Raw genomic sequence first — 21941 nt, forward strand, 5'->3', positions numbered from 1 at the left:
TTTTGCTTCTCATATTCATGTGGTTTGTTATTTCTAGTGAAGCTCCTTCTCTTTGCTGTGTTTCTTTTTGTTGTTGTGAAATTTCTTCTCTTCTCACTCAATTCAGTGTTTGCCCAGTTACCAGGAATTTGATGTGTTCTATCATTCTCAATTCACTGGTGGCGCTGTTTAAAGGATTCAAGATATCTGGGTCACAATGAACTGTCTTCCTGTTTAAATGTGGCATCTTGTAGATTTGCAAACTGAGGTTCATTCTTTCACATGTAAGATAACAAAAGAGGCAGCTCCAGGGGTCTCTTCCCTCCCTCCCCTTCAGACAAGGACTCCATGGAGCACAGATTGGAAACCCCAGGACCTGTGGGTCTCCAAGCCTCTCCTAACTTCACACTGCCCTTCTGGAATCAAACAAGATTATGCATGTGAAACTTGAATGTACAGTCTATCTAAAATACAGAGAAAGTAATTATTTTCAAGACAAGATTTCTTCCAGATTCCAAATACAGGTCTACCTGTGCCAAAACTGAACTTCCTTGTGGAAGGAGAGGCACCACGGAAAGTTAAAGGAAGTTTCTCACCACTAAACATTTCCTGATGGCAGAGGCAGAGCTTGTTATGTTCTGGCACAAAGAGGAGGATCAATACTTGCTCTACTGATGGATGGCAACGTGGTACTTCCCCGCCCAGTGGCCCTGGACCCCTGGGTTCACAAGGCTGCCATAACCCGGTTGCCAGCAGGGGGAGGCAGAGGCCCAAAGCCAGCCAGGCTGAGGGCTGAGGCCTCAGTACCCCAACAGGCCTTGGTGGTGGTTGAGCCCCTGGGGGATGTTGGGCTGGACCCAGGCCCTGAGGTGGCCCTTCCCAGGTGGGAGGTGGGTCCTGGCACTCTGATAAGCAGAAGGTACTGGTTGGGAGGTTAGGTATGGCAGGGACACGTGAGGAGGAGGATTCTGTTAGGGAGATGAGAGGAAGGGTGGCTCAAAGCCAGGTGAGCTGGAAGGGAAAGGAGCCGGTGGCTGGGGCACTCGGGCAGAGAACAGGGGCTGGGGTGGGATGGCACGCAGGGAGCAAGGTTGACTGTGTCTCGTGTTGGGCCTGGGGCAGGGTGTGGAGATAGGGCCTGGGTGAGGCTGAGGGCCGTCATGGGAACATCTAAGGTCTAGGCAGTCCCGGTGTGGGAGCAGCCCGCCCTCACAGGAGAGAGAGATGCCCTGGAAACAGGAATCCGAGTGCCCATGGATGGCCCCCTGCCCTGCTGGGTCCCTGGAGTTATTCTCCTTCCTCTGACCTGCGCTTTGCTAAATTGTTGAGGGGTTGGTGACAGTGCTTGGCTTAGAGAAGGAAAGAAATTTCTAACACCCAGAGAGGACCATTTTGGGGGAGAGTCTGTCCTTTATAATGAATTGCCCTTTAGATTCATCCCTGGTGGAAGGCTAAGCACCAGAGAGATTATCTTGCTTTGGCTAAGCACCAAATCATTTTCTCAATGATTTCTCATTGAGGAATCAATGAGATTCTATACAGACAGCATTGGATTTAGGGAGGAGTGAGGGCCAGGGTGGCTTAGTGGGAAAGAATTGCCTGCCAAGCAGGAGACTCAAGAGATGCAGATTCGATCCCTGGGTCGGGAAGATCCCCTGGAGACGGAAGTGGCAACCCACTCCAGTGTTTTTGCCTGGAAAATCCCATGGACCGAGGAGCCTGGCAGCCACAGTTTGGGGATCGAAAAGAGTGGACACGACTTAGTGACTTAGCAGCAGCAGAGGACGAGGGAGGAAGGAGGAAGTAAAACCCAGAACTGACAGCAGAGGGTGTCTTGGAGCAGCGTGGTTATGTATTGAAGTGTTTCCATGAATAATTAGAAATTCAGTCCCCATCGCTTTAGAGATCCCATTTATTGTGGCCCTGTGATCCCACTGCCATTCCCTATGGGATTCTTGCTGCTGGCCCAGGACAATGGTCAGTGCAGACAAAGGTCAGTCTCAAGCTGCTGTTAGAGGCACTTCATTGCTCTCTTTATCCAGGGCAGGAAGTGTGAGACCTGGGTGAAGACTCCTGGAGGTATCCCATTCATCGTTCCATAGGAGAAAGTACCATGGACCACTTTTTACACATGAGGGGTCCACTGGAGTCACCCTGTGGGCAGAGATAAGGGCTGAGCAGGCCTCCTTGGGGTTCTGTCTTCCCTGCCGCCCGGCTGGGTGGTCTCAGTCAGGGGCCGTGGGGAAGACCCAGGCCCAGGGAGGCCTGGTCACCTCCCGGTCCTGGGGCTCCAGCCTGACTCTGACTGTTCTTAGCAGCTGGAGTCAAGTCTACCTTTCAGTCAATTCTCTCCTGGAATCTCTGGTGATAAGACAGCTGTGGGATGACTGATGCTTCCTGACACACTTGGAAATAAGAGCAGAACATTGGATTCAAGGAACAGGCTGCCAAAGCTCTCAGCTGTGGATGAAGATACAGACTCTGCCCTACGCATACCTCCTGGGTCTGTGTGCTTGGATGCGGGAAAACTGACCTTGAAGCCGGTCTTCACCTTCCTTGGGTCCCCGACACAAATCTGGGTGGCCCGGCTGTAGTGGCTGGGGTAGAGGGTTTCGCACACCCGATCCGCCTGCACCGTCAGCTCTGCCTCATACAAGGAGGTGGCTGGGGAGCCCAGGGCCACCTGGCCCCAGCCGGCCAGATTGCAAACTGTCCTGGCCCCACCCGGGCCTTGGCCCTGGGCAGACTAAGGGGCTTCACAGCTGACGTCTGCTTGGCCTTTCTCTCCAGCTGGTGGGAAGAGACAAGAGTCCGGCTCAGCCGGTGGTCCTCTGGCCTGGATGTCATGATGAGGCTGCATGGACCCCATCTCTCACCTCTCCCCCTGAGACTGGTCAGGCGGCCAGGATGGGAAGGAGGAAAGGGGCAGGAGCTCCTGGGAGGGCAATGATCTGATCTCAGGGGGGCAGGGCCAGAGGGGCGTTTTCCTTGCCTGCAGTAGCATGATGTCATTGGAGAAGGTCTTAGGATTATATTCTGGGTGGCGGATGGCTCTCCTCACCTGGATGACCTGCTGGGTCCTCTCCTGCTGTTTGATGTTGTGGGCCCCCAGGGTGACGCTCATTGAGCTGCACGGAGGGCAGAGCAGGGGTGTGGGGATCATGGGGTCACCGGAGATACAGCCCAGGAGCTGTGACAGGCAGCTGACACCAGGCGGGGCAGCCGCTGAGGGGAAATTGAGGTGACAGAGGGTCCTGGGGCTGAGTGACCCTGGGCCCTGTGCTTCTCGGTGACATGAGGGCAGGGCTCCCGGGAGCTTTCTCAGCAATATTGCGAAGGGACTCTGAGCTTGGGTTTGGCTCTCATGCACACTCTCATCCTTCTCTGATGCTTTATTTGGCCACTGTGGGTCAGCCCTTCTCAACCCTGTCTCTTGTTCTCACCTCCGACCCACTGACCTCAAAACTTACCTGTCCTGTTTCTCAGCCTTTCATCACCCTAGTCCTGCTCATAAGATGGCTTGTTTGATGAGCTCTTGTCCTGATTCCCAGGATCCTGGGGTGAAGGAGGGGTCCCCCTGGGCTCAGCTCCTGGGGAGAGGACGGGTCCCTGTCCAGGCATCAGGAAGGCTGGCTGGCTACTGCCCGTCACCTCCCTCCGCAGTGAGCAGCCGTCAGAACAAAGTCCTTTTGTGTGAGGACACCGCCACACCTCTTCCAACTCTTCTCACCCAGAAACTGAAGCAAAGCCATGTAGGGGCGGGAATGGGGCTTGGCCTTGTGGCCCCCAGTGATCTCCTCTGAAAGAAAAGGCTGAAATATGGGGAGATGGGAGAGGCAATGGTTAGAAGGGAGGTTCGGGAAGGTGGCAGTCAAGGTGGGTCACGGTGCCCAACAGACAGTAAGGGAGAGTCCCCCAGGGTCTCACTGCAGTGGGATAACCTTTCCTGATCCCCAAACCTCAGTATTGTTCTCCGCGCCCTGACTCCCACAAACTTATGGAGGGGCCCGAGACTGCCTTCCAGAGGATGGAGCCCAGAAGTTCATGGATGGGACCCCCGATGAGCCCTTATTCTCATGGTGTCTCCTGGACCCTCTGAGCCTCTGCTAACATCCTGATTGGTGCTATTTTCTAATAATCCACCTATGAGATTATGGAGTTGGGTTTTGTAAAATCCTCAAATCCTAGGGCATAATGCATCCCAGGATCTCACTAAACATCTCTTGACAGCACCTGTGAAAGGCCTCCAATTAGCTTTTGGCTGAGGTTTGGTGGTGATAGTACTGGTGGGGTTTAAGACCACAGTGATGGGTGAGGACCCTGCCAAAGACAGTGGGGCAGAAAATGAACTGCTTGGGGCCTGGGGAAGAGTAACGACACCCAGAGAGCTTTGGGTGCTGTCATCTAGCCATTTTTGACCAATCACACCCTGGGCTCCTCTCCTGGGCAGGAGTGCAGGGTGGGGCAAACGGACAAATTTCTCTGGTTCTTAAGCTGGGTCCACTGACAACTCCCGTACTGGGTATTGTTGGTCTGAGTTGTCCTTTCCTGGCTGGAGTGAGGAATTTTCTTACTTGTGTTTTGTAGCTTCACATCCTCCACCAAATTCACAACCCACTTTACTAGTGGTGAGAGAGAGGCTGAGCGCTACAAAGCTTTTAGTGAAAGCTTGCTTCCTACCATCCATCCTTGCTGAGTGTCTATGAAGCATCGAACGTGTAGTCCTGGTTGGGATGGGAGCTGGTTCAGACATTGGAGCTGAGCAGAAGGGCCAGGACTGAGGGAGGTTTAGTGAGATGGGCGACCCTGTCAGGAATGGGGATGGTCACTCACCTGTCCCAGCTCGGGAGGCAGAAGAAAGGCCATCAGGAGCAGGAGTAGCTGCATCTTCCAGAAGGTCTGCCCAGGTCACAGCTGGTGGGGTTTCTCCCTTTCAGACACAAAGCATAGAGGAAGGAAGGAGCGGAGGCTCAGTGACCCCACAGACCTCCCAGAGCTGTGCATCACCCCAGGTGGGTGTGAGCACGCCACGTGTGCCCATGTTCTCTGCTGTGGGATAGGTGAAAACGATGGTCACCACACTTGTACTCCCACTGCTGAGTCACAAAGCAAGAGGAAAAACAAGAAAGCGGAGGCTGGGGTGCAGCCAGGGGAGTAGCTGGGTCCCAGAGGCCCTCAGTGACTGAAGCAAGAGTGTCTTCATTTCTCCCCTCTTGGGTCTTCTTCGATTCTAGGGAAAGCATGAAGGATTACCCAATAGTTGAGCTGCAGGGATAACAGAGACATGGCTCCTGTACTTGAGAAGCTTGGGGGCCAGAGGAGACCTAGAATCTGTGAGTAGAGATCACGTGGGTGAGGACTATGGCGTGGGGCTCTACTTGGGGCCGAGTGTGAGGCAGAGACTGGACTTGCTTTAGGAGCAGAGAGACCTGGACTCATCCAAGTGCCCCAAACATCAACCCCATCTCCTATTTTGCCAGGGTTCTAGCCTCACATTTTTGGAGGATTTAGAATCTCCTGTTTAAATATAAGTATTCTGTAAAAAAGAGAGCCTTTCTTATCCCAAAATTCTGAATGAAAGTCCTGAACTTGATATTCACTGAACCAGAAAAAACCCGTCACTGGGTCCTTCGGCAATGAGGGACATGATTATGTTGTGCTGAGGTATCCAGCACCCCTCAAGCTCACATGGGAGCTGTCCCACCTGAATCAGGGTGTTTGTGAGTCAGGAGGGGCTTCCTCTCCAGAAATTTTGGTGACTGATGAGTGGTGAATGGGAAACAGATGCCAGTCATCTAATACTTACTCCCCACTAAGTATTCCCTGTCCAGAGTCCAGAGAGCCACATCTCAGATGTCTCTGGGCCAGGCCATCCTAAGCATGCAGATGACCCCAACACTCTCACCAGTATGAGGACAGAAGAAAGAGGAATGGAAAGGATGGCATGAGGAGCTCTAAACAACCCAATCCCAAGTGAGTTGAAGCAAGAGCATCTTATGAATAAATAGAAAAACAGTGGAAGGAAATATGCTTAAGCATTAATGATGACCTGGGGGTGGTGGAACTGCACTTCGTTTACTTTTCTTACCCATAAGTTCTGTATTTAGTTGTCTTTCTGTGATGAATGAGCAGAGGAGCCTGGAGGGTGACATTCCTTAGGGTCACAAAGAATCAGAAACAGCTGAAGTAACTTAGCACACTTGCACCATGTTGAATATGCTCTATTTATGAGGAATATCTTTTTATGAGTATGTGTTACTTTCTACCAGAACACATTGTGCAATTTGAAGCTTACTCTGCATTCAAATGTTCAGCAAACCACTTCTCTTAAGCTCTCTCTAAGCTGCATGTTTTAAAACTGAGGTTGCTTTTCTGAACCTTGTATCAAAACTTCAGCAATTGATAAAAAAAAAAAATACAGGAAGAAATGTACCCAATAACTATAGGCTATAGATACTCTGAAACTTTGGATACCTTGAAACCAATGATTTTCTTTATAGTGAGTTTCCTCTGCAGATAAATATATTTATACACAAACACACTTGGGAATGATGAAGGTGGGGAGCCGCTGGCTCAGCCCAAGGTGGAAGAGCTCCCTGAAGGTCACCTGGGGCTGAAGGAGGATGTGCCCTCAGGACACCGGAGGCTGCACAGAGCCCTGGGCCCAGGACTCCAAGGCAGGGCTGTGACAGGCACTCAAGCTGGGCCTAGGAATACTGAGGGCCTCCAGAAATTTCTCAGGCTTCTGAGCTCTGCCTCTCTGACACAGGGAGGGGACACTGCATGGGGTGAGCTACACCTTTGTAAACTCCCCCATTTCTGTTAGGGTGGACAAGCGTCCCCCTGCCTCAACCCTCAACCTCATGTGGCCCTCCTTCCAAATCTGGATCCTCTTGTTTTCCCCCAGGGCACTGGGATGGGGGCGGGAGGGCGGGAGTAGGTGTGGACGAGGAAGAAGGCATATGGATGAAACACGAGGGTTGCCAAGAAGAGGGTCGTGTGTTCCTGAGAGGGGTCTCCTTCTCTGATGGAGCTCACGGGCAGCCTGGAGGGCAGCTACCACTGGGGACATGTGACTGGAGGGAGCTGGCTATCAGTGCAGCAGGAGTTTTTATTCCAGAGTTGGAACAGGGTGGTGTCTTGGAGGCGAAAGCCAGTAACAGATCAGAACAATAAACAAGTCAGACATGGCAGGTGCTGAATGAATGTGTTTAGGTAAGTAAAGGAGGAATCCATGATTTCTGCTCAAGAGATGGAAGTTTATTAAGTTTCAGGCAGCCTAGCTTCTAACCACTTTGCCCAGTGCCTCCATCCCAGGGAAGTTGGACAGATCAGTCCTTGGAGAAACCTCAGTCTGGTCCCTGAAGTTTGTACTGTTTCATTGTTTTTTGGATCCAAGGCAAAAAGCTTGAGATTCTGGTGAAGACCTGTGGAGGTGTCCCATCCTCTTTTCCATAGGACACAATGCCCTGGGCCACACCGTTACACACGAGCGGGCCCCCGGAGTCACCCTGTGGGCAGAGAGGGCAAGGACTGAGCTCACCGTCTTCAGGTCTGTTCTCCCTGCCACCCTGGGGTGGGTGGTCTCTGTTAGGGGCCCTGGCTGATACAAGGGTCTTGTTGGTCCTGAGGTTTCAGTCTGGCCCTGACAATCCCCCTCCTCCCACAGGAAGCCTCTGCCCATGTGGGACTTTGAGGCAATGTCCATCCCCCAGGGACACCAGACAGAGACAGGACAGGAGGACAGGCTGGGGACACAAGACAGAGCTCGTTCCCACGGCTCCCGACCCAAAGACCAAGGCTTTGCATGGATAGTACTGGGGATCTCACCACAAAGGAACTCTTCCTCTTTCCTGGGTCCCCTGCACATATCTGGGTGGTGGTGCTGTAATTTTTATAGCGAGAGGCGCATTTCTCGGCCCTTTGTACTTCAAGCTCTACCTCCTGTAGTTTATTTGGGTAGGATATAGCCACGTCAAGACTCCCCCAGCCAGCCACACTGCATAGCATCCCTGGATTCACCGTATCCCTGTCCCTGGGCAGACTGACGGGGCTCACAGCGGTGGTCATTTTTGCCTTCATCGTCAGCTGAAAGCAGAGGAAACGCATTCTTACCTACTGATGGCCCACAGAGACTGCAGGATGGTCATGGGCTTGCCTTTTTCACAGCCCTGGGACCACAGAAGTGGTCATCCAGAAGGAGGGTCTGGAATGAGGTCATGGGGGATGCAGAACCCAGGAAGGAAGTGTCCTGGGGTCATGCAGCCACATGTCCCACCTGCAGTAACATGATGTCGTTGACCCCAGTAATTTCATTATAGTGTGGGTGCGGGAACGCTCTCCTCACGGGGATGACCTGCTGAGTACGCTCTTGTCCCATGATGTTGTGGGCCCCCAAGGTGACATCAATTGAGCTGCACAGAGAGCAGAGAGGGGGGGTGTTACAGGAGATATGGTCCAGCAGCCAGGGGGAAAGAGCTCAGCTTGGGACAGGGCAAACTTGGGGCGGGGCGGGAGGAGGGTATGGCGAAATTCTAGGTGACGGGCCCTGGGGCTGAGCGTCTCTAAACTGTCTGCTCCCTGGCACCCTGGGCAGGGTGGTAGTTCCTGGAGTCCACGGAGGGTGTTCAGTCCTGCACAAGCTTGGCTGTCTCGAAGGAAGACAGGAATTTCTCACATTTGCACTGTGGGCTCCAGGCCACAACCTTGGCTTCCTTATGTTCCAGGTTTGCTTGTCCCTTCCCTCCATGCGCGACTGGCCTTGACCTGTCCCTCTCTCCCCAGTGTGCACCTGTCCTCTGAATCGCTTCCTCTGTTACCTGGGTGCACGGGTCTGCAGCTCTAAGAGGGTTCCCTGGGAGGCTCAACAGTGGCATGGAGGCCCAGGCCCTGCTCCTCACCTTCCCAGGCAGTGAGCTGCTGTCAGCACGAAGTCCTCACGCACAAGGAAACCCCCACATATGTGAGGTTCCCCGGAAATCTTGAACCGAAGAAATGCCATGTAAGGACGGGAGTGTGGCTTGGCCTCATGGCCCCCGATGATCTTCCCTGAAAGAAAGATTCCAGCCTGCCCGCTGTGCTCATGGAGCCAAAGTTTGAAGAGGGGAGATGGGATCACGGTTTCCCTGAGTTCAGATAATTTCTTAGATGGACCAGGCCCAGGCTGTGCATGAGTGTAGTGTCTGAGCAGGTCTGTCCATGTGGGGTGGGACTGGGCCTCTGAGGGTGGGACCATCACTCACCTGCCTCCCCAGTAGGGGACAGAAGAAGGGCCACCAGGAGCAAGAACAGGACCATCTCTCCAGGAAGACTGCCCAGCTCTGAGCACCTGCTGCTTCCTTCTGGTCTTTTAACCTTGAACTGTCCCCTCCCATACTCTGGTCGTATCATGTGAGCCTTCTCTGAAAGCCTCAAACCACTTTTTTGGAGTCAGAGTGGACTGTGAATTTGAATTTAATTAAAGCCTCTGGAAAGTTTTCATCCATTGGTTGGGGTGGGGGCCGAGGGAGGGTATAGTGGTTCCATCAGCCAGTCCTTAAGCCCTCAGGTGCCTGAGCCCCAGAAACCTGGGCCTCATGATGATAGATCAAAGAAAGTCTTTGTGTGATCCATTTGAGATCACCAGGGTGACTGTGCATTGAAACCTCTTTTTCAGCAAGAATGTGAGAAATATTTGAGATGAGATTCCTTGCTTCATGTAGAGGAGATAAACCATCATGATCAGACTATAAGACAAGATCCACAGTGTGGAATAGACATAATGGTGTGAAAGTGATGCTGAAGAGGGCTTATTCTACTTACTGAAGGACTCAGTGGTTTAAAAAAACAGCAACATTGCTTTACCCATCTGCATTTTGGTCCGGGTACAGTGTGGATGGCATCCTCTACTCACCTTGGCATCAGGGCTGCTTGAAACCTAGAGGCTGAATCACAGGATTGCTCACAGATGCCCAGTGGTTGGTGCTGGTTATCCACTCAGCACGTTGGTTTTTCTCCATAAGAGCCCCTCAAGTAGTCTCACCTCATGGAATTCTATGGCTCCCTCATAACACAGTGGTTGGTTTACTTAGAGTGAGCATCTCCTAAAAAGTGAGCCATCTAGAAACTGTGTTTTTTTCATTACCTAGATTTTGATGTAATATGGCACCTATTCTACCATATTCCACTGCTTAAAGCAATCAAGAGCTCCCCTCAACCAGGTTAAAAAAGGAGGGCCCTAGACCTCCTTTGTTGCAGTCACGTAAGAAGAGCCTGTGGGATGGAGACATGCAAAGGCAGTCGTATCCCCATCATGAAAATGGGGGAAACCATGGAATCAAAAAAATTGTTGTTTCTAAACATCTTGATCCCGAGCCTCTTAAAAAGCAACAACACCTTAGTTAAAGAAACAAAGCCCATGGTCAACAGTGATTCTGGCAAGAGAGTCACAGTGAACCAAGGTGTGTCCTCATCCCACATGTCTTGGACACCCTGCACTGGACGACCTGGATGAGATATCAGAATACAAGTGAGGTGAGGAGTGTTGCCTTCCATAGGGAATGCAGAAGGGCATGGCAACCCACTCCAGTATTCCTGCCTGGAGAATCCCATGGACGGGGAGCCTGGCGGGCTACAGTGCCTGGGGTCACAGAGACTCAGACACAACTGAGTGACTATTAGTACTACTGCTACGTAGGGAGTGAACATCCACGGGCTGTGAGGAGGGTATTTACACAAGGGTTGACCAGTAGGCGGTAAAGGAGCCCAAGGAGGATTCAGGGACTCCAACAGAAAAGGGCATCTGGTGGGATGTGTCAGAGCAGGGCAAATAGGGCGAGGTGGGCTTTGCTTTGAAGTGGCTGCCTGACATGGATCACCAGGGCCTGGGTGGGGAGAGCAGGGGATGCACTTGGAGAAGATAAGAGACCTGTTTTATAAATCTCTGTGGGAACTAGTCAAATAATTGAACATATTAAGGCAAGGTACCCAGTTTTTTACTGTCTGAAGATTAGATGGTATTGGTGGCATCAATGTTAATTTCCTGGATTTGATGGTTGAATTGTGGTCGCATAAGCAGTCCCTTGTTTGTAGAAATTGCACTCTAAAGTTTTTGGAACTGATGGAACACCATGTCAGTAACTTTACTCTCAAATGGTTCAGGAAAATAAAAGTTTTTTGTATTATAATCGCTATTTTTCCATAAACCTGAGATTACTTGAAAAGTAAAAGGAAAGCCATAGCCTTCACATATATGAACAACAACCAGTTTGAAGATACATTTGAAAAGATAATCTGTCACAGCAGCAACAAAAAACATAAAACAACCAGAATTGTGAAACACTATTTGAGCAAAATGTTAAAGGATTCCTGAAAAATATATAAACAGACTTTACAAATAGAAAGACAGTCTTAGTTCTCTGATGGGGTAGAACCACACCAAAAAGGCAATGATTCTCCCGATGTTAATATAAAAATGTGAATCCAATTAAAATTTTTGTTTTCTCCTAGTGTTAGGAAGTTCTAGCTAATGTCTAAAATTTATTTGGAAAATAACATGAAGGAATGACTAGTCAGATATTAAAAAACATCCCGTAAGATGTATTTTCTGAAAACAGTGTGTTGCCCATGCATGATCAGACAGACAGACCAAAGAAAAAGAATAGAAAATCCAGAAACATTCCCAAGCAGACATGAAAATATAGTTTACACTAAGGTGACATTTAAAAGAAAAATCACTGGGTAAAAATAGTACTTTTTAATAAGTGATATTGGAGCAAGAAATTAGCCATGCATCACATAAACCACTTGAGTAAGTGCAAAATATGAGGAAAATGTATGCCAAAAAAACCATAGTAATAAATGTGGTAAATCCCTTCATAAAATTAGAGGTCTAGCAATGACTCTAAACACAGAAACATTAAAAGAAGAGATTTATAAATAAATTGTGATATGTAAAATACAGTTTTTTGATGTTTATATCTCAAAAATCAAGCATAAGCAAAACCAAAATACAGACAATAACTTGGAAAAAAATCATTGCAACATATATCACAAAGAGTTGATCTATATAAAAACAAAGAGAAAATCTAAAGAAGAACCAAGCAGAACTGAACAGTACAATAACTGAAATTTAAAATACACTAGAAGGAATCAATAGTAGAGTAAATGATACAGTGGAGTGGATCAGGAAAATAGAAGAGAGAGCATCAGAAATCACTCAACCTGAACAGAAAGAAAAGAGAGAGAGATAGAAAAAGAATATTTTTAATGAGGACAGTTTAAGAGAACTCTGAGATAATAGTAAGGATACTGATACTCACAGTATAGGAGTCCCAGAAGGAGAAGAGAGAAGAAAAGTGTTAGAGACCATATTTGAAGACGTAATAGCTGAAAACTTCCCTAACACAGGAAAAGAAAGAAATGTCCAGGTCCAGGAAACACAGACAGTCCCAAACAGGATAAACACAAAGATGACTACAGTAACACACTGTAATTGAAATGGCAAAAATTAAATATTAATTTTACATTAATATGAACATTAAAATCAGTAAAGGAAAAGCAAAAGGTTATGTTTAGGGGAACGAGCAGCTACCAGCAGACTTTTCAACAGAAAATTTGCAAGCCAGAAGGGACTGGCATGATATATTTCTAGTCAGGAAAGGAAAAAAAATCTTATAACCAAGGGTACTCCACTGGGCAGGCTACATTTGAAGGAGAAAGCTAAAGTTTTACAACATGTAAAAGCTAGTTCAGCAACACAAAGACAGCCTTATAAGAAATGTTATATGGTCTTCCCTAAATGAAAAAGAAAAGACCACAACTAGAAGTTGAAAATTATCAAAGAAAAAGTCTCATTGGTAAGGAAAAATGAAGGTATATATGTCTGGGAGAGAGTGATGGACAGGGAAGCTTGGCATGCTGCAGCCCGTGAAGTCCCAGAGCTGGACATGACGGAGCAGCTGAACAACGTCCTTCAGGGTAGCTATCAAGCACTTATAAAGCTAGTAGGAAAGTCAAAGATGAAAGTAGTAAACTCATCTATATCCGCAATAGGCAGTTAACAAATACTTGAAATAAAAAGCCATGAAATACAATGTCAAAAAAATGAACAATGAGAGGGATAAAAATGCAGAGTTGTAAGGATGTGTTAAACTTAAGAGGCCAGCAATTGAAAATAATTACAGTTACAGAATATTGATGCCTATATATTGATATAGATATAAGCCTGAAGGTAATCACACACCAAGAATCTATACTAGATACACACACAGAAAAATCTGTGTGTGTGATATACACACACATGCACACCTATATCTCTTTCTACAGAAATTTGAAAGGGTCCTTTACCAAGAAAACTGGGAGGTCATTAAAAGAACAGGAATTTTGTCATCTGTGAAGCATACAAAGGAATCTATTCTCAACTATCTCAGCAAGTGGGATTCTTTATCTGGTGTGGTAACTCAACACTTTACTCTTAAAGGATCTTAGTGGTCTTATGTTTATTGGGCTAGTAGCCTTTCACCGACCATCACTAATAGGAACGGAAATACCAAGTTACCAAGATGTAACACAGGGAGTCTCATCTTCCCTTGGCAATTAGGATCACCCACCTATCTTGCATAGTAAATTTATCAGTCTGTCGATTGCTTTCCTACAAATTAAGGCCTCTAAAAATCAGAAGCGTCCAAGGTCATAGAGACAGGAGTGAAACATCTGAGACTGAGTTAATCGGTTTAATAGTAGGAATGAGAGTCACTCCCGTGGTCGCTTCTTTGTCTCTAGAACCATGTATTCTAGCTAGGAGAGAAACAACACCCTATACTCACTGCTGGCTTAAAGCATACACCACATCCTGAAAGACAGCATCCCAACCTTGAAAGGGGTTGTCTTTCCACTATCTACATTACTAAGTCTTACACAATGCTCAGGCCGGCTGTTTCTGGGGGATATGGGACATGAACGCATGGCTTCAACGTTCTTTCACAGTAAAACGTTTGTTGGCCAAAAGTTGCGTTGTGTGGGATACAGAGACAGGAAATAAACCCTGACAGACCACAGTGAGTGGTACCGACAGCAGCGTGGTCATGGGCAGGGAAGGCAGAGCCATTTCTGTTCCAAAGCACATTCCCTAAACAAACTAGCAGGGGCTTGACCTTTCAAGTCCATCATCCCCAGAGCTGGCCTGGCGGTTCTCTCCCCAGGAATTGGGACCTGAATCTTCTTATGGATCTGGAGGGAAAAAGTGGTGGGAGAGGCCTTGGTCAGTAGAGGCATTTCACTGGAGGTCATTACAGATATTTTTTAAACTGTATTCATTTATTTATTTATTTCTACCTGTGTAGGGTCTTCATTGCTCCACATGGGCTCTCTCTAGTTGTGGCAAGCAGGGGCTCTTCTCTGTTCAGGTGCAGGCTTCTCATTGTGGTGGCTCTGCTTGCTGCAGGGCATTGGCTCCAGGCTCACAGGCTTCAGTAGTTATAGCACGCAAGCTCAGTAGTTGTCCTGCATAGGCTTACTTGTTCTGAATCGTGTGGAATCTTCCCAGATCAGGATCGAATTCAGGCCCCCTGCATTGGCAGGCAGATTCTTATCCACTGGGCCACCAAGAAGTCCAGGGATATTTTATTTTATTTTATTTCTTATTTTCATTGCAACGATCTTTAGACAAGTTAAGGGATGGAGGACCTTTCCACAGACCAGAAGATCTGAAGAAATCAGCATGTTTTAGGTGCTTACCCACCTCCTTCTGAGTGTGCCCGTGAGCAGACAGACCAGCTCCCCAGGAAGCTGTCTGAGTACATGTCAGAGGACGGCTGCCTTGGGAGCCCAGGGCCTCGCTGTGTGTGGAGGGAGGTGTCTGAGCAGAGGCTCCTGTCTTGTCCAGGGGTGGCAGGAAGTCATCAGTGGGCAGGGGGAGAAAAAATGGAAGTCCTCTTGCTGGCCCGACTCTCAGGGGGCCTGGCTGAGCCCAGGCTCCGTCCTCACTCTGTGGGGCCTCCAGGCGCTCACTGTCCCCCGTGGGACTCTGTCCCCCCTCATCTCTCGAAGGAGGACAAGAGTCTGCAACAAATGGTCTTAAAGTTTTTCAAACCAGAGAACCATTTCCTCAAAGTAAATGTTATATGGAGCTGAATATGTATGTGGTTGGGCACCTTTTTTAAGCACTATGTTTTTGTTTCTTTGTTTCCCTTTAGTGTGATTTCCAGTCAACGAGCTGGGTCCTAGTACGTCTGGGGATTTTTTCAGCTCTAAATCAGAAGCTGTGTCTTTAGCGGGAGAGAAGAACAGCTCTTCCTTTGTAAACGTGCCCCAGGTCACAAGGAGATTGTGTTGCTGCCTGTTTGTGCACAACCCGAGGGGAAAGGGCCGGCCTTTAGGGTAACTGTATCCCAGAATAATGACACACGCCTCAGAGAAGCACAGTGCTGTGTGTTAGGGGTAGGGCGGCACCAGCCAAGAGCTAGAACTCAGGTTCAGCTCCCAGGCAGCTCAGCACAGCCGTCAAGACCCTGGAGGGATGGCGGATGGAAGTGTCTGGTGAGGGGAGAGCAGCACAGGGAGATCCTTGCCCAGCAAAATCACATACTCTCCAAACCAAGACCTTCCCAAGGATGGAAAGTCTAGGTCATCTTGGACCCTATGGAGCAGTAGTAATGTGATGGCCTAAGAGCAGAGGCATTTCTCCATTTGTCCAGACCACGTGGATCTCACTGACTACAGTTTGGTTTCCACAGGCAGGAGCTTGCCTCCCTGACAGGGAGCATCCATTGGATGGACCTTGAGTTCGATCCCTGGGTTGGGAAGATCCCTGGAGAAGGGAAAGGCTACCCACTCCAGTATTCTGGCCTAGAGAATTCCATGGTCAGAGGAGCCTGGCAGGCTACAGTTTATGGGTTTGCAAAGAGTCAGACATGACTGAGCAACTGACTGACTAAGCACAGCACGTTAAGAGTTAAAAATAAGGCTGCCCTGTTACTTCTCTTCCCTTGCTGCTGCCCCCTCCCCTGGGGATGAGGATGCACCAGTGAGCAGAGCACCATATCCATGTCTAGAAACAAAATGACTGAGGTTCTTGAGTTACACGTAATAACCCTCTTCTCTGGATGAGAACGAGGGGCTTCTCAGGAGGCCCAACCCTGCACTGGGCCAGCTCCCCTGGCTGTGGGGGTTACAGGTAAGCTCAGGTAGCCCCCCTCCCCAGTAGGCAGGCCTCTGTCCTGGAGTTGCAGCCCAGGCTGTGCTCTTGGTGTTGGGGCCCCATGGTGTGACCCACTCCCTCCTGCCATGTACCCAGAGCAAGGAGCTAAGGAGCTCACCTTGAGCTCCAGGACCAGAGAGGTTCACGTTTTCCCCTGACAGTGCTCAGCTTCAGCCCTTGCAGGAGGGCCGGCTCTGGAAGACAAGTGTGGGTAAGCAGACCTGGAAGACAGCTTTGCATGGGGTTTAGGGGAAGAGATGGTGGGAGTGGGGAGAGGAGGAAGCACAAAACAGCAGAATCCTGTCATTGCCATTCTAAACACAGAGTGACTATTTGTGAATAGGAGTCAGTGAATAAATAAGCAAACAGCCCTTCGTGCCCAGCTAAGTTACTGAGCTGTGGGCACCCCCAACCCCGCAGCGTGACTCTGGATCAGCCCCAGGGAAGATGGTCTGGTACCCGCACTCAGAGGCCTTTCATGGTTTTCTTTATCCAGGGCAGGAAACTTGAGACTGTGGTGCAGGACCCTGGAGGTGACACATTATTTTGTCCACAGGGGACAATGCCCAGGGGCTACACTGTCCCACCCCAGAGTCCCCCTGAGGACACGAAAGGGGAAGGACTGAGCCCGCTCTCCTCCTGGTCCTGCCCCCCCATCTTAAGACCCTCTAGGCGATGCTGGCCTTACAGGGCCTCCATCAGAGCCCAGGGCAGGTCCCTGGGACACTGTCAGTGCTTCACTGCACCCAGGAGGCAGCTCCATCTCCTCCCCCAGGGCCCTGATCTGCTCCACAGGAAGACACTGGGGGACTGTTGACTCGGGGCTGGTCTCCAAGGACAAGAAGCAGGGGTCAGGCTGACACTCAGCGTGAAGGATGGGCCTATTTCCCAATTCAGGTGTGCTCTCACGGCAGCAGGTAATTACACAGAACCCAGGGGGCAGCCTCCATCCTACACATCAAGGCTGTTCTCCTCCTGGGCCGAGGAGACAGAGTTAGTGTCCCCTGTCCTCACAGGCTGACCCTTTCCCTCCGTGTTGCCCACAGTGCTGGACGTGGTGGAGGTCACACAGGCTAGTGTGGTTGGGAGCAGCCGTTTGTGGCTGTGGTTCGTGCAGGACTTGTGATGCTGTCCCTCCTCTTATCAGCTCCACCTATTACCTTTGCAGAAGTCAGTGACACAAGATCTTCTCTGCATCTCACATCAAAGCTGCACAGATCGTAGATCTTCTCTTATCGAGGTGGAATGTGAGGAGGGCCCAGTGTGAACCAAATGCATCTAAACCTGAGGTTCTCAACTGAAGCTGATTCCTGCCCAGCTCCTTCACAACGCCCTGCCTGCTGCCTGCCCCCCCATCCCTGCCAACATGACATCTCCCCTGAGGGATATTTAGCAAAGCCTGCAGTAATCATTGGTTCAGAACTTAAAGGGCAGGGGGATGTTGACACTGGCACCTAATGGGGAGAGGCCAGGGATGCTCTAAACACCCTACAATTCAGCGTGTTCATAGTGATTCTGAAGAGCCCTAAAGATGACTCAGAGTTGATGATGAAGGCAGGGAAGGATCTGCTATACTTTCTTGTTCCAGGGGGATATAGGGGTCCTGCCACTCCAGGGAACCCCTTTCTCCTCTTTCTCTCCCTGTTGTTCTTCACTGTATCCTCTCTGCCTCTCACACACACACCACACACTCACCCCTTTCAAGGCTTCTGGAATGCCTGATGCCGGGAGAAGAGAAAGGAGACACATGCTCATGTCTGGAAGCCAGGTGTTCACTGAGATTTATTGGGAATTCTGTGACCTGGAGGGGCCTTCCTGAGGGTTAGGGACGTGATGGGGCTTTAAGAGGAAAACCAGAGGCAGATCCAGGGTGAGTGGCACAGAGAACCTGCCGGAGTCCTGCTCTGGTTTCCCCTCAGGCTGGCCCAGGTTCCAGGTTAATTGTCGTTCAGGACCTCATCGATCCAGGGCCAGTAATGGGAGATCCTTGTGAAGATGGCTGGTAGTTTTGCATTGGACTGTCCATAGGAGACAATGCCCTATGCACACAGCACACAGAAGAGGGCCCCCCGAGTCTCCCTGTGGGACAGAGAAAGACAGGGAGACAGAGAAGGTGAGCTGGGAAACCACCCCCTCCTCCCAGTGGTCCAAACTCGTGAGTTTGTCAGACCTGCCATCAGGCCCAGGAACACTGGCTCCTAATGAGGTGATATGTGTCTGTCTGATTTGGCATCTTCCTTTCCTTCCTGGCACCCCCTGACCCTGGACAGCACCCCCTGACCCTGAGCAGACCCTGGTCAGAGACCCCATGGGGCCAAGGGAGGAGGATTTGTAGAGGGGCAGTTCCAGTCCTCAGACCTGAGGTCTCACACTTGCTCACTGGCTGAGACTCCAAATTCCATCTCCTTCCAAAGGTGTCTGCACCCTGGACAGTGATGTGTGGGGAAGACCGTAGTCTGAAAATCACCTTAAATGCAGATTTTGTGCTCTGGGGATGGCCCACACACAGCTGGAGATTGGGAGGACCCTGAGGAGTCGGGTGGGGAGGGGGTGGGAGGGGGGATCGGGATGGGGAATACGTGTAACTATATGGCTGATTCATGTCAATGTATGACAAAACCCACTGAAATGTTGTAAAGTGATTGGCCTCCAACTAATAAAATAATATTTAAAAAAAAAAAGCAGGGAAGAGGCTGCAGGCCCGGGGCTTCACGATTCTCAGCTCCATGTCTTACAGAGTGCTGGAGGCTGGTTCCTCACATCTGTTTTTTCCCCAGCCAGCCACCCAGCACATTCTCCCGGGACGGATGAAGGTGAACTGGGGTGGGAGGGGCAGTGTCCCCACGGCCAGGGTCAGGCTGGCTTTCTCCTTCAGCTGTGAGGGAAATGGGGGCTGTCAGTGAGGGAGTGGGCTTGGGGCCGGGTGGAGGCAGCCAGGGAGGGACAGGGCAGCTGCTCCACCTGAGAGCCGCTTGCAGAGGCTGAGCTGAGGGCTGCTGGTGAGAGGCAGGTGGGGAAAGTGTGAGGGTAACGGGACCTGAAGGAGAAGCCCTGGAGAACAGGGAGCATGAAGGAAGCCCTGGAGAACAGGGAGCAGGGAGCGGGGAAGGAAGCGCTAGACAACAGGGCATGCGCAGGGGAAGAAGAATTTGCACCTTCAGTAACGTGATGTCGTGGAGAACAATGGACGCTCATATTTTGATGAGGAAACTTTTATGACTTCAAGCCTCTGCCATGTGTCCTCTTTCTGTTTTCTGTTATGGCTCTGAGGGTGAATGTTACAGACCCGTGTGAGGGAGAAGATGGACAAGGTGAAAGGCTGATGGCGGGCTGTGCCCTGAGATATGCCCACTCTGAGAAAGGGCCTGTAGTCTCTCCCAGGGTCAGCGATCTCTTCCCACCTCCCTATTTTGAGCTACTCGTGGTATGGGAGGGGCTCAGACTTAGCTCAAGGAAAGGTTTTCCAGGGAACAGAGATAATTTCCAGGGCCCTTGGGACTTGCTGGGGAGTGAGTGGGCCATGGAGGACCCAGGGGACAGGGCAGGTACTTCCTAATCAAGGTGCCCTAATGAGGGCCACCTCTCTGAGGTCAGAGTGTCCAAGGAAAGGGGGGAGTGGTGGGGTCTCAGGTGGACCTTGTGTTCTGTCTCCATGGAAAGGATGGGTTTAGGTCCCTGGGAACCAAAGGCCAGTGTTCTAGAAAAAGGCATAGAGCAAGTGGTTCAAGAACTGGGTGAGCCCCTGAGGAGTGAGTCCGCATCTCTTGTGTTAGGGTTGGGGCGGGGGAGCTGCTTTTAGAGGAGGGGCACTGGGAGGAGGTCCCCTCTCCTCTGAGGGGAGCTGAGCTCACGGTGACTGGGGGTCAGCACAGCTGCTCCAGTCTGAGAACGGCTTCCTTAAGGCCAAGTACTGTCTCTCCCTAGGAGACCCAGCCCCAGGAGCTCCCCCTCAGGCCCCAGGGGCTGGCCCTGGTTGCTCCCCTGGCTGCTCACCCCCCATTTGGAGATAAATGGGACCCATTGTCTCAGCTCCCTGCACAGTGCGCAGCCGTCAGCACAAAGTCCCTTCTTATCAGGAAACCACCACAAGCCTCCTGCTTACCCTGCGAGGTGACGATTTCAGGTAAGCCATGCAGGGGCGGGAGTGTGGCTTTCTCTCTGTGCCCCTGATTATCTCCTCTGGAACACAGAGCCCCAGGGCCTGAACACAGAGGGTGCACCAGCTGGCTTCCAGTTGGGGCAGGCGTTTTTGGAATCTGCTCTCACCCCGTGTTCTGCCCTCTCCTCTCGGCTCTGGTCTCTGCTGTCTTTGCTCCAGGCACAGAAGCCCAGGCGGCCTTGGACGCCTCGCAATCACGCTCACCTAAGGTTCCCCCCACTCCCATTCTGCCCTCACTCAAACCCTCCTCTTTCCCCCGCATGACCAGCTCTCCAGGTTCCTGTCTCCACCGTCTCCATATCCATGTTGCTCAGAGATCAGCCAGGTTACAAGGCCAGAAGGTGAAGGGAGCACAGGCCTTTCAGCACAGTGTCACACATTCTGTACAGAGAAGACCACCCCCCTGGGCCCCCTGCTCTGGGCTTCCCCCCAGTCAAGGTGGGCTCCTTGTTCCTGGGAGCGACCATGGGCTGCAGAGAGTGGGTGTGTACTGCCCAAGTGGAGATGTGGGGTGTTGGGGAGAAATCCTGGGGTTCTGTTTAAGGATCTGTTTAATGGTCAGCAATCTTCCAAGTAGATCTTGTTTTAGGGGTTGATCCTGCAGTTTCCAGAAGGACAGGCCCGGAGACTCACCAGCCTGGGCTCTGCAACAGAGGAGGAGGAGGAGCAGACCATCTGACCTGCCTCTTGAGAAACCTGTATGCAGGTCAGGAAGCAACAGTTAGAACTGGACATGGAGCAACAGACTGGATCCAAATAGGAAAAGGAGTACGTCAAGGCTGTATATTGTCACCCTGCTTATTTAACTTATATGCAGAGTACATCATGAGAAACGCTGGCCTGGAGGAAGCACAAGCTGGAATCAAGATTACCAGGAGAAATGTCAATAACCTCAGATGTGCAGATGACACCACCCTTTTATGGCAGAAAGCAAAGAAGAACTAAAAGCCTCTTGATGAATGTGAGAGAGGAGCGTGAAAAAGTTGGCTTAAAGCTCAACACTCAGAAAACTAAGATCATGTCATCCGGTCCCATCACTTCATGACAAATAGATGGGGAAACAGTGGGAACAGTGCCTGACTTTATTTTTCTGAGCTCCAAAATCACTGCAGATGATGATTGCAGCCATGAAATTAAAAGACGCCTACTCCTTGGAAGGAAAGTTATGACCAACCTAGACAGCATGTGAAAAAGCAGAGACATTACTTAGTCAACAAAGGTCCATCTAGTCAAGGCTATGATTTTTTCAGGAGTCATGTATGGATGTGAGAGTTGGACTATAAAGAAAGCTGAGCACTGAAGAATTGATGCTTTTGAACTGTGGTGTTGGAGAAGACTCTTGAGAGTCCCTTGGACTGCAAGGAGATCCAACCAGTCCACCCTAAAGGAGATCAGTCCTGGGTGTTCATTGGAAGGACTGATGTTGAAGCTAAACTCCAGTATTTTGGCCACCTGCTGCAAAGAGGTAACTCATTTGAAAAGACCCTGATGGTGGGAATGATGGAGGGCAGGAGGAGAAGGGGACAATGGAGGATGAGATGATTGGATGGCACCACCGATTCAATGGACATAGGTTTGGGTGGACTCCAGAAGCCAGTCATGGACAGGGAGGACTGGCGTGCCGCA

At 50.3% G+C, this 21941-nt stretch overlaps 2 protein-coding genes and 2 pseudogenes across 2 annotated transcripts in view; 1 reads left to right on the forward strand and 3 right to left on the reverse strand.

Moving 5' to 3' along the window:
- The window catches only part of LOC136147002 (mast cell protease 1A-like), a 124121-nt gene that overhangs the window by 48243 nt on the left and 53937 nt on the right, over positions 1–21941 (forward strand). The window lies entirely within an intron of this gene.
- Positions 1991–4866, reverse strand: LOC136147107 (granzyme H-like; annotated as a pseudogene).
- Positions 7329–9276, reverse strand: LOC136147465 (mast cell protease 3-like). Its single transcript, XM_065906882.1, has 5 exons — positions 9222–9276; positions 8880–9027; positions 8258–8393; positions 8002–8067; positions 7329–7490 (listed from the first exon to the last, which is right to left on the reverse strand). The coding sequence occupies exons 1-5, from the start codon at positions 9274–9276 to the stop codon at positions 7329–7331; spliced, it is 567 nt and encodes a 188-aa protein (XP_065762954.1).
- LOC136147466 (mast cell protease 2-like) lies at positions 18094–20288 on the reverse strand (annotated as a pseudogene).

The sequence above is a fragment of the Muntiacus reevesi genome, chromosome 15 (genome assembly GCF_963930625.1).
Source record: "Muntiacus reevesi chromosome 15, mMunRee1.1, whole genome shotgun sequence".
In the NCBI taxonomy this organism is placed as follows: domain Eukaryota; kingdom Metazoa; phylum Chordata; class Mammalia; order Artiodactyla; family Cervidae; genus Muntiacus; species Muntiacus reevesi.

What these genes read in the sequence shown, in the direction of transcription:
- LOC136147465 (XM_065906882.1), bottom strand. Translation starts at nt 9,276, where the DNA reads ATGGTCCTGTTCTTGCTCCTGGTGGCCCTTCTTCTGTCCCCTACTGGG. An exon ending in GTCCCCTACTGGGGAGGCAG is followed by an intron (nt 9,028 to 9,221) that starts GTGAGTGATGGT and finishes TCTTTCTTTCAG; the next exon opens with GGAAGATCATCGGGGGCCAT. An exon ending in ACGACATCATGTTACTGCAG is followed by an intron (nt 8,068 to 8,257) that starts GTGGGACATGTG and finishes CTCTGCTTTCAG; the next exon opens with CTGACGATGAAGGCAAAAAT.